Source organism: Plecotus auritus (genome assembly GCF_963455305.1).
Source record: "Plecotus auritus genome assembly, chromosome: 8".
In the NCBI taxonomy this organism is placed as follows: Eukaryota; Metazoa; Chordata; class Mammalia; order Chiroptera; family Vespertilionidae; genus Plecotus; species Plecotus auritus.
In genome coordinates this window covers 38,547,964-38,562,479 of record NC_137782.1, presented here as the reverse complement: position 1 = coordinate 38,562,479, position 14,516 = coordinate 38,547,964, and the positions used below count along the sequence as shown (strand labels likewise).

Here is a 14,516-nt window from a genome sequence, read left to right as displayed (position 1 = left end):
CAAGGGGGAAGGTTGTAGACAGTGAGGCCAAAGAGGGGGTGGGAAGCAGAGCATGCAGGACTTCATAGGCTGTGGTAAAGGATTTGGATTTTAAGAACAATGAGAAGCCATCAGAGGATTTTGAGCCAGGAAGCAGTTTGCAAACCCATACTTTCTCTGTAACTTTGGGCAAGTGATTTATCTGCCTAGTGCAGGGGTGGGCAAACTTTTTGACTCGAGGGCCACAATGGGTTCTTAAACTGGACCGGAGGGCCGGAACAAAAGCATGGATAGAGTGTTTGTGTGAACTAATATAAATTCAAAGTAAAGGAGCGGAGGGGAGAGCAAAACTGGATAGAACAGCTGGATCCGGCCCGCGGGCCGTAGTTTGCCCACGGCTGGCCTAGTGCCTAACTTTCTGCATCTATTAATTGGAAACAATAATAATACCTCAGAAAGTTATGAGGATTAACGCTCCTAAGTAGAGGTGTATTAATTAGCCCTTGGTGATCACTCAGTAAACATTACCCATTATTTTAACCCTCTGTCCCCTCTAATGGATGGGCAGTAAGTTCCTGGGCAGACTTTTCTCCCTTTCCCTCAGCCTCGGAGGAGTGAGCGGGCCTGTCCATACAGTGGGGGTGGGAGGGGAGCCCTGGGTGTCAGGCTTCCGGCTGCTCTGCAGAATGCTCTCGACAGGCAAGGGCATCTCTCCCTCTTTCCTTCCCTTTTGTTTTCTTCTTTGATAAATTGTGGACCAGGTAGAGAGTGTTAAAAGCCTAGTAATCGCCCCTGCCTAGCATTCAAAATTCATGTTCAATACGTCTGTCAGAAGCTTGGCACTTGGGGATAGGTTAGGTTCTGAAGGACAAGGAGGCTTCTCATCGTTTGCTCTTCTGTCCCGCGGGGCTGGAGGGGTTGGGCCTCTGCCTGGACACACTCACTCCCGTTTCCACAGATGGGCGTGGGCCCGGCCCTTCACACCTTCGCACCAGCACCCTCTCCCTTTCCTTCAGTGGCACCTGGTCCCCAAGCTGCCCAGTTTAAGCCTCACTGAAGTCAGTCAAGGGTGGAAGGCAGAGTCTATTTCCTACCTGGGCCCAGGACCCTCCTGGCCTGCACCGCAAGCATCCTCAACCCCAAACTGGCTGCAGCCGTGCCGGCCTGCACGTCCAGCCTTCGCCGGTCTGAGGGAGACGCTGAGCCCGCTGACTCCAGCGTTTGCGCTGTTCCCCTTACAGTTGGGAGGCCAGGGGACTTCCTGGTGTTGAGAAACCTGGGTCTTCACCGAGCAGAGATGTGGGCAACGAATATTTCTGTGCATCAGGGAAGCTCTCTTTCCCTACATCACAGTTCCAAGAAGGGACCGGCCTGAGTCGAAGCCACAATATTGTTTCAACATCCTCTAGTGACCACAGCATTACTTCCCTTTCCAGTCGCCCACCTCTGTCTTCTCATGTCTCACTACTTCAGTTATATTAATCATGTTTCATTTAGGCGTGTTTCAGCTTTAAGAATCCCATCAGTGGCCTGATGCTGGTGTGGGACCCGGTTAGGTCTAAGCAGCGTGGTGGGCCTCGGGTTGTTATAAGCATAGAAAGGCTAAGTAAACGCCATACCCTCAGACCATACTAACTCCAGACAACATACAGCCTTTGACCCTGCAGGCATCTGTTTTTGTTTGTTTGTCTGCTTAATCCTCATCCAAGGATATGTGTTTTGTTTTTTTTTAATTGATTTTAGAGAGAGAGGAAGGGAGAAAGAGAGAAAGAAACATCGATGTGAGAGAAACATCCATCGGTTGCCTCCCATACACGCCCTGACTGGGGATCGAACCTGCAACCTTTTGGTGTACAGGAGGACGCTCCAGCCCACGGAGCCACGCGGCCAGGGCAAGGGCACTGAGTTGCAATGCTCTTTAGTTGGTATAAATGGCGGCCGCCTTTCTCCACCGTCACCTCGCATGTAGAAGCGCAGTGTTCTGCGGGCTGAGCTCTCCCACATGCATGCACAACCCTCTGGGAGCTTAAACCGAGAACTCCTGGGCTCACTCAGGAGGTTCCTGTTCCACGGGGATGAGGGGAGACCCAGGGGTTTGTAACTAAGTTTGTAATGAAAACAATAAGCCCCTACCCAGCTCTGGTCCCGGAAGTGGGAGGGGCCTCCGAGGCCGCAGAAGCCGCCTGCCCTGGACAAGCTGTGCCCAGGAAGGGAGCCACGGGCAGGAGGGAGGTGAGGAGAGCGAATAAAACCACCGACGGTGACACCTGCCACCAACAGAAGGGTGGCTGATTCCGCGTTCGTCATCGATCTCCTTGTCTTGATGGCTGCAGCTTTATAATGAGTCCGAAAATCAGGTGGCGTGGGTCCCCTGCGCCTTTCCATGCAACGTTAGAATCAGCTTTGGGTTTCTGCCACCAGAGAAATTCCCAAGTGATGCCGACGCTCAGGTAGTGAGACCCCTTCTGACCACCCCTGGGGTCACGCCAGCCACTGGGCTCTGCCCTGGCGAGGAAGACTCAGCGGGGCCCTGCGGGGCCGTCGCCAGCCCAGCTGCCTTGTGCCAGCCAGCGCCAGCGCTCAGAGCAGAGCCATCCCCATGAGGACCGCTCCCGCCCTGTGCTGTCGGGAGCAGAGCAGGTTTTCCTCTGAGGTACCTACCCGTCCACCCTGTAGGGGGCATGCCTCTGGCCTGCTCTCGCCTCGCCCTCCTGCAGGGAGATCACTGGCTGTTTCCTCGTGGGGCCCCTCTCCCCCAGCCATTCTGTGCAGTCAGGGCGGAACCACCGTGGGGACTTCCTGGCGGTGGCGGTGTGGGCTGTCCCCAGAAACCGAGCTTCTGTGCTCAGTGTGGTAATCGACTCTGAGGACATCCTGCGTCCATCCAGTTAGCTGCCTCATGTCAGCATTTTGGTGGGTTTTTAAAGCCAGAAGTCTTGATGGGCGTCTTTAAAGCACTTCCATAGTTGCAGCATTTGGTCTGCAGGCGGACGCAGGTGGGTAGTGTCACCTGGACCAGACCTCTGGTGACTTGCACTTCCCGCGTGCACAGTGCTTTGAGATTAGGGGCTCGCACCCCACCCACCCGGGTTGGCCTGTGTAGTGGAGGAGGGAATAGCTCAGGAGGTTTCAGTGGCTTCCCCACAGCCAGGCCTCGATCACAGACACCGACGTCTGAGGCCAGTGCCTGACCCACAGCCGCATGTTCTGCGCCAAGACACCGCTAAAGTGCCAGGAACATGCTAAGGAGCCTTAACTTTTGCAACTTCGATTCACATTGCAGCCAGCCTGCCTCCAGGGTTGCCAAGTGGCTGCAGGAGGAGAGACAGCCCAGCATTAATCAGCTGGAAGACGCGTTCTCAGCACACCAGCCGCATGGATTTTGGGTGGTTTTTAAAGGCAGGCCTTTGTTTTAGTAACGCTGAAACTGGCTTTTAGTAGGAACTTTTAAGGAGAGGGAGTGGCTTTTATTACCAAGTCCCTCCGTGGTAAGGCTGTGTCCTGCCTGGCCTGCTCCCGAGGTCACACGCAGGCATCAGGGCAGTGCCCGGGGCAGGTTCCCCAACAAGAGCAGCACACGTGTGGCTGACCCATTGCTTACCACTCCTCACGCCGTAAACACGCGGGCAGCAACACTTGGCTCTCATGAACTCGGCTCAGATGGTCACTGTCTGAATTAGAAACACATGTTCAGTTCAGCAAGCCTGACTGCCAGAGTTATCTTTCTGGAGTGAGCAAAAGGCTGTCTGGTCTTTGTTTCAAGTTTGTAGTAAGTGTATGCATCAGGAGCCACAGGATGCCGGCGGGAGTGTGGGCTGGAGGGGCCGGGGTGGGCTCCATCCGGGGGCAGCTTTCTCGTTCTTTGCTGGGATGTGATGGGAGCATTCGGCTCTCAGTGCTTGTGGAAGGACCCCCCAGGGAGATCAGTGGAGGATACTTGGCCCAAGCAGTATATTTGTTCATTCTTTTCTCTCTGCCTTCCCCTCAGTGTGATGGGTCTGGGTGGTGAGGGAGAGACGACTATGAAAGAGGTAACGATCGCTGACTCCGCACACCAGTATCGCCCTAACAGGACCCCAGAGGGGCAGCTGTTGGCAAAATTAAGATGCCACTTTAATGGCTGGCAGGAATTTGGGTGTGGCCCATAGCACCTGCCATCCTTCCAGCCTCCTTTCATTCACCAAACAATTTCCTGTGCCACGCACTGGGGATGAAAGATCATTGAAATGTGTCCTCCAGTGCTCATCGCCTGGCAAGAGAGGTCAGGTAAGAAACTGAAAGAGCCCCTAGAGGTCCAGAGAGCTTCATGCTTCAGAGACAGGATTGCTCAAGCCCTACTGGGCAGATCCAGGATGGCTTCACGGAGGAGTGGTATCTGAGCTGCAACTTCAGGGGTGGGTGTGTTTCTCTCAGTGAGGGAGCCAAAGAGGCCATTTAGGAGTGAGAAAAAACAGGAACGAAGCTCAGATAAGAGCCGGGCACCACTGCGGTACTGACGCCTGCAGGAGAGGGGCAGGTGGTGGGGCCTCGGGATGCCAGGCAGAGGCGATCTGATCGGACTTGATCAGCAGTGGGAAACAGCTGAAGAGTTCTGAGCAGGGAAAAGATACTAGAATGCTTTCTAAAGGGCATTGTGCAAAAGGTGTGGAAGAAGGAGCCAAAGTATTTCAGAATTAGAGTCAGCTGGACTTAGCAACAGATGTGTGTGTGTGTGTGTGTGTGTGTGTGTGTGTGTGTGAGAGAGAGAGAGAGAGAGAGAGAGAGAGAGAGAGAGAGAGAGAGAGAGAGAGAGAAGGAGAGCGGGAGCGAGGGAGAGAGGGAGGAGGAAAGTATGACTCTGAGCTCTGAGTGATGAGAGACCAGGAAAATGACGGTGGATTTCAGAGAGAAGGGCTTGGTGGGGAGAAACAAAAAAGGGCCAGTTTTAGGGCCTGGACTTTGCTATTTTGAGGTACTTTGCTGACTGTAATTCATTGAAGTTGTAGGACTAAGGAAAGTATTCTTTATTTATACATTTTGGATGGAGACACCTAAACTCGGGCTTAGAGGAAGGACTTGGTGGGAGGAAGGAAAGGGACGCACAGAGGAGTGCTGTTGGATGGCACGGCTCAGGCAGAGGTGTGCCCTGGGAGGAAGGACAGCGAGGGGAGGAGAGAAGACAGACTGAAGCAGGCGGAAGGGACGGGGAGAAACAGGGCCCAGGGTGGAGAGCCTTGTTCTGCCAGGGCCGTTTGGATGTTTATCACATCGTTCGAGGAACATACAAAATTATCAGCTTAAAAATTAGCTGCTAACTTTGGTCACACATTTAATGAACTCACTCCTTATGCCTTGGCAGGGCCAAACCAAATGACTTCTCAGGCCTTATGTGGCCTGAGGGCCAGGCACTCTCCACCCGTGAAATAGGCCCTGGGCGTCTTCCACAATTATATTTTATAAAAACAGGAAAAATAGTGCCGAGAAGCTGATGATGAAGTTTGCGCCCGTGCCCCCGGGTCTCCCCGTCACCCTCACTCCGGGCAACCACGTGCAACGCCTCTGGCTGCCTCCATATTTCCGAAGTGACTGATAGCTCCACATGTCTTCCTGTACAGACGTTACAGGTAGCACTTAGACACTGTATAGACTGTATGACTTACCAGCTACAGACGGCCGTACGTTAGGCTCCCCCACGTCTCTCCCTGCTTCCCCTCCCAACAGAGTTACAGCACAAAAATCAAGGCAGTGCTTACGCCATGATGGGCTAAACAGCTCAGTAATAGCTAAAGAGGATTATGTTGCTTTTCGCTGAATTCGTAATAGTGTTGCGTTATCATTTGCCAGATTTTATGTATTTTGGAGTCTTCTCACTTTTCAACACTCTCTATGCCGTAGTTACTTTAGTGAGTTTTAAAATCAAACTAGATGATGTTGAAAATGCAATCACTGGTTTTGCCAGGACATAATTTTATAGCGCTGGAGCCTGGGCATTAGAGGCACCATGTGGGCCTGAGGAGGTGGGGGTGTCTGGCCAGGCTTGGTTATTTTTAGACGCCCTGTGGGCCTCTAAAGGAAGCCTCGTTCCAGGAACGTATTCATGGAGGACAGGGCGGCAGCTTCCTGGCTGCGTCACTGTGCCATCCCAAGAGGGCAGGACGTGTGAATCAGGAGGTTCCTCTGGTGGAAATCCCCTGCTGGGGATCTCAGTGGTGAGGGCAAGGCCTGCTCTGGCTGAAGAGGGGGACCGGCTCCCGGACACCTGCTTGGGGTTGCCTTGGCATGTGTACAGAGGCCCTCAGCTTGTGAAATCGTCCACAGTGACCCCAAGACTAGCTTGTCTGCATGTAAGTTCAGCTGGTTCCTTTCAGTAACTTGTGGCACCCCCATGGGGTCATTACACGGTGAAATCAGGACGTTTCGGGTGCTGGAGCCAAGAGTGGGTCTGTTGGGAGAGCACAGCCATCATGGAGGGAGGCTGAAACTCCCCTCCCCCCCCCCCCCCCCCGCCCCTGGCAGGGGCCTCCCATGGCCGCCTCAGTGGCTCCCAGGCCCCCCGAGGGCAGCTTGACACACAGCCCCTTCTGTGCCCACGCGGTGGTGGCCGCTCTTGTGTCCCTGGTGCAGGGCCGACTTCGCTACGTTAGGGACAGCCACCCGAGCATAGAGGGGCTGTGGCCGAGCAGTCAGGCCTGAGGTTTTCAACTCTATTTCTTTCCACTTTCCAAATGCTCAGCGGAGGAGCCCTCAGAAACACCCCCGCCTCCTCCCCGAGGGAAGGCCCCGCAGGCCTCCGAGAAGCCCCCGCAGTGGGCAGAGGTCCCCACGGAGCCATCTCTTCCGGAGCTGACGCCTCCGCCGCTGCCGAGGCCCAGTGCGCCCCCACCTCCTGAGGACCCTGGACAACAGCTGCACACAGGCCAACAGCCTGTTCTGCCCAAGAGACCCCAACAGCCACTGCCTTGGCCAGGGTGGCCTGGCTGGACAGGCCTGCCCTTCTTGCCTGGCTCCACTGGGGTCATTATGGAGACTGGAGAGGCTGGGCCTCCCGGGAGGATGGGCGTGTCGGGGAGAGGCCTGCCCGAGAGCGTGAATGGCCAGACAGGGCAGGCGCCCATCTCCAGCGCGGAAGGCTTCGCAGGAGCACCAGGTAAGGCTCACAGGGGCCAGCACACGTGAGCTGCAGAGGGTGCGACTGCATGGAGGGGCAGCCTGAGCCTCCGGAGCCTGCTGCAGGGGCTTGTGGGTTCAGGGTTCAAGATCTAAAAGGTAGCTCTCCCAAGGTGCTGAGGTCCTGAGGGACCAGTTCATGCTAATCAAACCCCCAGAGCCTGGGGCACCCCAGGAGAGTGCAATAAATTACACTTAGAATTGTCCCCTGGGCTGGAATCCAGGCCACGGGAAGCTCGTTGATCTTCCCAGCAGGAAGTGAACCCGGGAAACCAAATGTGTACCGGGAGCTTATGTAGCAGTAGACAGCCTGTCTCAGAATGGGTGAGCTGGAAAGTTCTGGCTCAAATCCCACCTGTCATCACCAGCCTTGGGCCCTGGGCCGGCCTCCTGACCTGAGGGTCAGCTCCCTCACCTGCAGTGAGGGTGGTGATAGGACCTCAGGGAGTTTCTGTGAGGACAGGGAAGAAAGTCTAGTTCAGTACGTGTGTGCATAATAAGTGCTCCGTGCAAGTGTGTCAGCACCATTGGGGGCAGGTGGGAGTGGGGTCCCCTGCTAACTGGTGAAGGCAAAGAGAGCACATTTGTGGGATCCCCGCCACGTGCCAGAGACTGAACCAGGCAGTCAATTTCTTACAGCTCTCCTGGCAGCACCGTGATGTTATTAGTCCTGTTTACAGATGAGGAAGCTGAGGCGCCGGGCTATGACATGTAAACAAATGTTTTCTAAGCAGTTTGTTTTCTATTAGTTTCACGTGTCATGGATGCTTCTTCACTGTGGAGCTATTGTTGTCTGTCCATCCATGCAGTCCTTCCTTCTTTTCCATCCATCCATGTGACAGACACTGCATCCAGCCCCGCTGGAGGGGAAGCTGCGAACAGACGCTCCGGGGGGGGGGGGGGGGTGGGCTAGCAGGGTCTTTGGCACCTGTGAACGACTCAGTCTGGACTTCTCCCTGGCTGAGAAGCCCCAGCGCCTCACCTTTTTCCTTAGTCCCTCGTCCAGCTCACCCTCAGGGCCTTCCTCCCTGCCCAGGGATAAGTGGGCTAGTGAGGAGGCAGGTACGGGGGGGGGGCGCGCGCGGGGGGGCGGTGTGTGTGTGTGTGTGTGCGCGCGCGCACACGCACGTTTCTAGGAAGGTGGCTTGGAGTGGTGCCCTTGCTCTATGCCTAAATAGTGTGAGGAGTGAGAAAGAAGGGCTCTGAAAATGAGGAGCTGCGTGGGATTTTGTTTGATGCTCCATTCCCATTTTGTTTTCCAGGATACCCCAAGACACTGCCTGCAGCCTCCCCAGGTGCGTCTGCCAGGAGACCTGGGCAGGAGGCCAGTCCTCTGTGGCAGCCTCTGCCCTGTGTGTCCTCCTCCTCCCTTCGGGCTATGAGTGTGGGTGGAGACCGGGACCCAGCCGTCCTGCCCGCCAGCTGTGGGCAGGGCCTCTGCTGACTGCAGTGGGCTGAGCCCCTGCAAGTTTTGCTCCCCAGAGAGGGTCAGAGTCATGCCAGAGACAGGAATTCTCCCTCATGCGTGAACCCAGCTCGTGGAGTTTCCTGAGAGGCCCACTGGGTGGACCTAAGCCTGGTGTGGCCCTGACCAGCTTCCTGGGGTCCAGGTATTGTTAGTTCTTCAATAAATAAGCAGCTCCCTAGATTATTCCCATTATCCACTCCACCCGCCCCCCCCCCCCCGCCCGCTGTATGGTGTACAACACAGCATCAGTTTGCTCTGAGAAATTCTCACACAGCCTCAGTTCTCTCATAGTGTTGCACACGTGGTCTCACATGTATACACACAGTGTCTCACACACGGGCTCACACATGAATACTCCCAGCCAGTGCCTGTCCCACTGCCCAGCTCTGCCATCCTCACAGCCGATCTGACTGCCTGGCTCTCGGATGGTGTGTCCCTGGGTGCTCTACCGCTTGAAGGCAAAATAAAGTGGTGAGGCTGCCTCCCGAGACAGGCACACAGGCCTCGTCTTCCAGGCCCCAACCCCACCTGCCTGTGAACACTCCGTCCTCTCTGTTCCAGGGGTTCCAGCGCCCTTCCTGGTGTCTTTCTCTGCGGGGCTCACCCAGAAGCCTTTCCCCAGTGATGGCGGTGTTGTCCTCTTTAATAAAGTGCTGGTCAACGACGGGGATGTGTATGATCCCAGCACTGGTAAGTCTGGAGGGGTGCGCTGTGTGGGGCCCTGGGGTGGGGGAGCCGTACTGGCGGAGATGCCCAGCAGCTGTGGGCCCTGGAGGGGCAGCTGGCAATGCTGCTGCTCCCCGTTGTGGGTTGTGAAGGGGGCTCCAGCCTGCAGGGCGGTGGGTGTGCAGTGACATTTCCCAGTCATGATGTCAGCATACCAGCCCTCGCCTGGGAGTCGTTCATGTGACTGTGGAGATAAAGGCTCTCCCAGTCTGTTGGTGTCACACCCTGGGGCAGGCTGTGGAGTCCGCCCCGCCCTGCCTCCTTCCGCAGCTAGTGGTTTATGATGAGCAGAGCCGGGGAGGGGCAGGAGGGCGGCCCTGCATGTAGGGTCTCCTGCTCTGAAACCACTTCAGCTGCCTGAGTCCCTTGTGCTGTCTCCCAGCCCACGAGCACAGTGCAGCAGAGGTCACCCGAGGGTCCTGCGCTCAGGCTTCCTCCTTCCCACTGGCCCACAACCTGGGCCTGTCCCTGGGGACTGGAGGCAGAGCCCTTCCCACCAGGTCAGACGTGAGCATCTGGTCTCCAGGGTAAAGGGGAGGCAAGCCAGGCAGAGCCCGAGCAGGTGCTGAGGACCCAAGCGGCCTGGGTGTTCTTTCCTGAGGAGCTGGGAGACCTCTGAGAAGAGGCCAGTGCGTCAAGTGGCAGCAGCTGGGCGTCCACATGGGTCCTCCCAGGGGCTGCGTGCACACCATGGCTGGTGGATTTGCAGATGACTGTTGGGAGGTGGAATCGAGTTCCCTCTGGGCAGTTTTTAGCTGTCACACTCAGGTTTTCCCTGCCTGGCCATCAGGCTAAATCCCTCCTATTCTTCGGTCAGTGGTTCTTACTTAATGTTAGTGAGCATAAGTCACGTGCAGAAGCTGGAAAAGTGGAGCTCCAGGGCCCCTGGAGGCAAGCTCAGGACCCTGCGTGAGGCTCAGGCAGCCCAGCCCAGTGTGAGAAGCGTCCTGTGCTTTCAACCCAAGTTCAGCTTCCTCCAGGGCCCTCAGTCCATGCTGCCCTGTTGGTGGGGCAGCTTGTCCCCTCCGACAGGTCAGGGGATCTTTGCAAGCAGGGACGGTGACCCACACTTCTCCCATGACCCTGGGACCTCCAGCCCAGAACTTTTCTAGTTGAGCAGGTCCTCAGTACATTCTGGGTGACCCTGGGGGAATAAGAAGGCCAGGTACCCAGAGTGCTGGGGCCAGGTATGACCTCAGGGTCCAGGTGCCTAAGGAAAGACTCCTGGAGCTTTAAGTTACTATGGAAAGTTGGAGAAGGGCCCTGGCCAGTGTTGCTCAGTGATTAGAGCGTTGGCCTGTGCACCAACGGGTCTCGGGTTCGGTTCCTGGTCGAGGGCACATGCCTGGGTTGCAGGTTCTACCGCCCGCCCCCAGTCAGGGGCGCTTGTGGGAGGCAACCAATCAATGTGTTTCTCACATTGATGTTTCTCTTTCCCCCCTAACCCCTCTTCCTTCCACTCTAAAAATCAATGGAAAAAATATCCTTGGGTGAGGATTAACAACAAGCTGGGGAAGGGAGCCGGTGGCCTATTTTTCAGGGCAGAGTGAAGACCCAGACCCCGAGATTCCTTTTCAGCCCCTGGCCCTCCATTCCAAATCTAGTCTTCTCCCCAGAGACAAGGGACAGTGGCTGCTCCTGGCGGCACTTGGTGTGGGCGCCCACTCTTCTAGCTGTGGGGCCACCTACCGCTGCTCTGCAATTAGCACATCTACAAACCCCACTGCCTCTTCCTCACGCCATCCCCACACTTCCGCATCTTTGCTAAGTGAGAATCAGCCAACTTCTGGCCATGAAGGGATGCCACTTGTCTACTGGCCCAGCGCAGGGAAACTGGCTCCTCCACAGGGGAGCTGGTTGCGGTTTTCCCTGTGTTAATAACAAGTTTTTTGGTTTTTTTGGAGTTCAAGCTGTGAGGCTGATTCTAAGTTGGCTTTGGGGTACTTTCAGTGGAGAAAGCTTCCAAGAGGCAGCCAGGACCTGGGTGGCTGTTGTTCACTGTACCTTGGGTGGTGGGGGGAGCAGGCCACGGGCTGGGCCACAGCCCTGTGTCTTCCCAAGCCCGGGCGGCGCACTGTGGCCAGTGTTAGGACTGAGCTCTCCCCCAGCAAGGCCAGATGGTTCTCTCCCTGACTGCGCATGGCACGAAGGGGCAGGCTCCTCCTAGGGCTGCGCTGGGTGTAGGTGAGGTGTGGGAATTATACCCAGGGCTGGAGGTTCTGCAGTATTTGTCCTCTTCTGGATGTGACAAGCATTCCACAGTGGGTCTTGCAAAGAGGACTGGGTCAGTGGCAAAGAGCAATGCCTGTCATTGGGTGGGTGTAGGTGGGCTACCTCTCCCACAGGCATGAACTGAAAACCTGTTGCAAAGCGCTGGGGTGATGGCCCATGAACACGTGTCTGCCTTCTTCCTCCCAGGGATCTTCACAGCTCCATACGATGGGCGCTACCTGATCACGGCCACCCTCACTCCCGAAAGGGACGCATACGTGGAAGCGGTCTTGTCGGTCTCCAACGCCAGCGTGGCTCAGCTGCACACAGCTGGCTACAAGAGAGAATTCCTGGAATACCACCGGCCCCAAGGGGCTCTGCACACCTGTGGGGGCCCAGGAGCATTCCACCTCATCGTGCACTTGAAGGCAGGAGATGGCGTCAACATCGTGGTGACTGGGGGCAGGCTGGCTCACACGGACTTTGACGAAATGTACTCCACATTTAGTGGGTTTTTCTTATATCCTTTCCTTTCCCACCTCTAGGGCACTGGGGAAAGGTAAGGCAAAGGAAAGTTGTAAGAACTGGAAAGCTTTAATATTATTCACGTTATGTATGTAACTGGAGCACTGGTCTAGTATTCTGTCGACGTCCCACCACCTCTCTCAAGATAATAGCCTCTTCTGGCTTTGGAGGCCACGAACACACCTTAGAGTTCCCCAGCAGGCAGCAAGGACTGACTCTTGTCATGCCCCTGGGCTAGCTGAAGAGTTGGGACATGCCCTTACCTCTAAGCCAGGTCCTCCCCAAGCTCTGGCTTTGCCCCAAGGGGCCGGAGCTGGGCCTACAAGGTGCCGCCCTGGGCGAAGCAGTGGGATCCAGTCCTGCTGATGGGAGAAGGAAATGCTGCTGGATGCAGGTCTGAGGTGGAGGGCTGGCCAAAATGGATACCTGTGGCTACAGTCTTTACAGAGTGTTTGTTTATACTGCATGCAGGAAAGAAGTTTAAACACTGAAGTGGCACGTGCCGCCACGAGACCTGGGCCTACAGTCTGCTGCCCCAGGTCTGGTTCACCACTGTTCACCTGGGCCTCTGCCCAGCTGTGAAGGAATCCAGGAGACTATTGTGAGCTCGTTGGGCTCCTTGAATGACATGTACAATTTAAGTGCAAAGACAGGGAGTGTCAATAAAGATGTAAAACCACTAAACCACTTCAAGTTACTTAAATCCGGTGCCTTGTGGATTTAGAGTTGTTGCTAAAAAGCAAACTGTAGAAAGACGTTGACTTTTTAATGGCTATAGAAAGTAAGCTTGAATAAATTAATCTCAACCATTTAACTTCCTCCTCAGCATCCATAATGTACACTTGGTTCCTTTTTGCTTATAAAGACAGTCCAGATGTGCTGGGAGGTCAAGGCCTCCATCTGAGCCCCACAGCTGAAGAGGGTCTCCTCCAGGGCGTGCTGAGAATTCACATCTAATTAGCAGCTGTGCAAGTTAAATGAGATTGCTCCCTGCCCACATCACACAGATGTGGCTTTAAATTCGGGTTCCCAGGCAACAAGAGGCCCAACATAAAGCTGAGCTCATCTGAGAAAAGCAGGCACTTTCCCCTGCACAGCATGTTCTGTTCCAGGGAAGCCCCGCACGTTACTCCCTTCCCAGCAGCCACAGAAACCTCTAGGCACACCAGACTCTGCTCCAGGTGGTCTCTGCTCATTAGCTTGGTCAAATCTGTTGGTTAATCAAGTGCCACTGGGGGAGGCACATGCACCTCAGGGAAAGTGTGGACCACAGACAAGTTTCCTTGGACTGGATCAAGCCACCAGATGCTGTTATGCTGTAACAATTGTAAAAGTTCCAGGACTGCTTGCCAGTGAGATCACAGGGTGGCCACTGGCCGCTGAGAGGAGCCTTCTTTCTCACCCCACCCCCGGGCAAGGGAGGAGTGGCCAGGAGCCTGAAGGTTTGCTGTTTTAGTATTTTAAAGTAAGTGTGGGTCTCTCCAGGAGGGTGGGGGAGAGTGGCATTCTCACCCCATTTCTCCACCTGGGGAACTGACTAACGGTGGCTGTCAGAGTATCAATGGCTTCCTAGAAATGACTCATGGAAAAAACCCCAGTGCCATAGAGCATTTTCAGGAAAATCCAGTTGGCACGCATGCATGCTTTTGCCCTCTCTCCCTCACACCCCTTGTAAACACCTTAACTCAGTGCCAAAGGGAGTAAGTGCACAACAGTCAGAAAGACCGGGACCACAGATGGTTCTCTAGAGCACCAAGTAATACTTGGTCCTCCTCTCTTGGTGCATGCCAACTCATTTACTGGAAAAAAAAAAAAATTTCGATTCCGTGTATCCACGGTGGGCAAAGTACACTCAGTCTAACGACAGCAGGTCCTGCGTTCACTCAGGATGAAGTTGGAGGAAAGCCGAGTCACGATCCATTTAGAAGACACTCTTTCAAGAGGGAAAGAGCAAGAGAAAACACAGTCACTGAGCTGGAGGCTGCAGGAGCTGTGGGGAGCCCCTTCCTAGAAAGCAGCAGCCCTGTGAGTGAGACACAGGAACCAAGCCCAGGACCAAGCAGCGCAGGGTTACAACTTGCGAAAGAAAGGAGTTGTTGCTGAGAAAAGGGCAGAGCACTTCCTAAGCTAAGCAGAGACAGGACCGAGACATTCTCTCCCCCCACATGAACTATTACAAATGGCCACAGTTAAATGACTGCAAACAAAATGATCCCAGCAATAAAGAATGCAAATCAATGTAAATTGCACTTGAAATTATTTCCATGTTAGCACATTAATCTAGCGTTCTCAGTGACCCTATCATCTCTCCAACTGTTTTCCACAATTGAATTGTAGTTTGAAAGGATACAGGTATTTGTGATCAGAGACACACCAAGTCCATGCTTGTATATTTGAAACATGGCTTTGCATATATCCACATCCACTTTCTAGACATACATACATGTCTTCCCTGTACTGT

The 14,516-nt window shown here is 54.8% G+C and overlaps 1 protein-coding gene across 1 annotated transcript in view; it reads left to right on the top strand.

Moving 5' to 3' along the window:
• EMILIN2 (elastin microfibril interfacer 2) overlaps positions 1–12,867 on the top strand; it is a 46,035-nt gene extending 33,168 nt beyond the window's left edge. The window contains exons 5-8 of the mRNA XM_080685534.1: positions 6,692–7,105; positions 8,388–8,420; positions 9,155–9,283; positions 11,738–12,867. Coding sequence (XP_080541660.1) covers positions 6,692–7,105; positions 8,388–8,420; positions 9,155–9,283; positions 11,738–12,075 — 914 coding nt within the window. The 3' untranslated portion in view covers positions 12,076–12,867. The remainder of the gene's footprint in view (positions 1–6,691; positions 7,106–8,387; positions 8,421–9,154; positions 9,284–11,737) is intronic.
• The last annotated feature ends 1,649 nt before the right edge of the window (positions 12,868–14,516 follow it).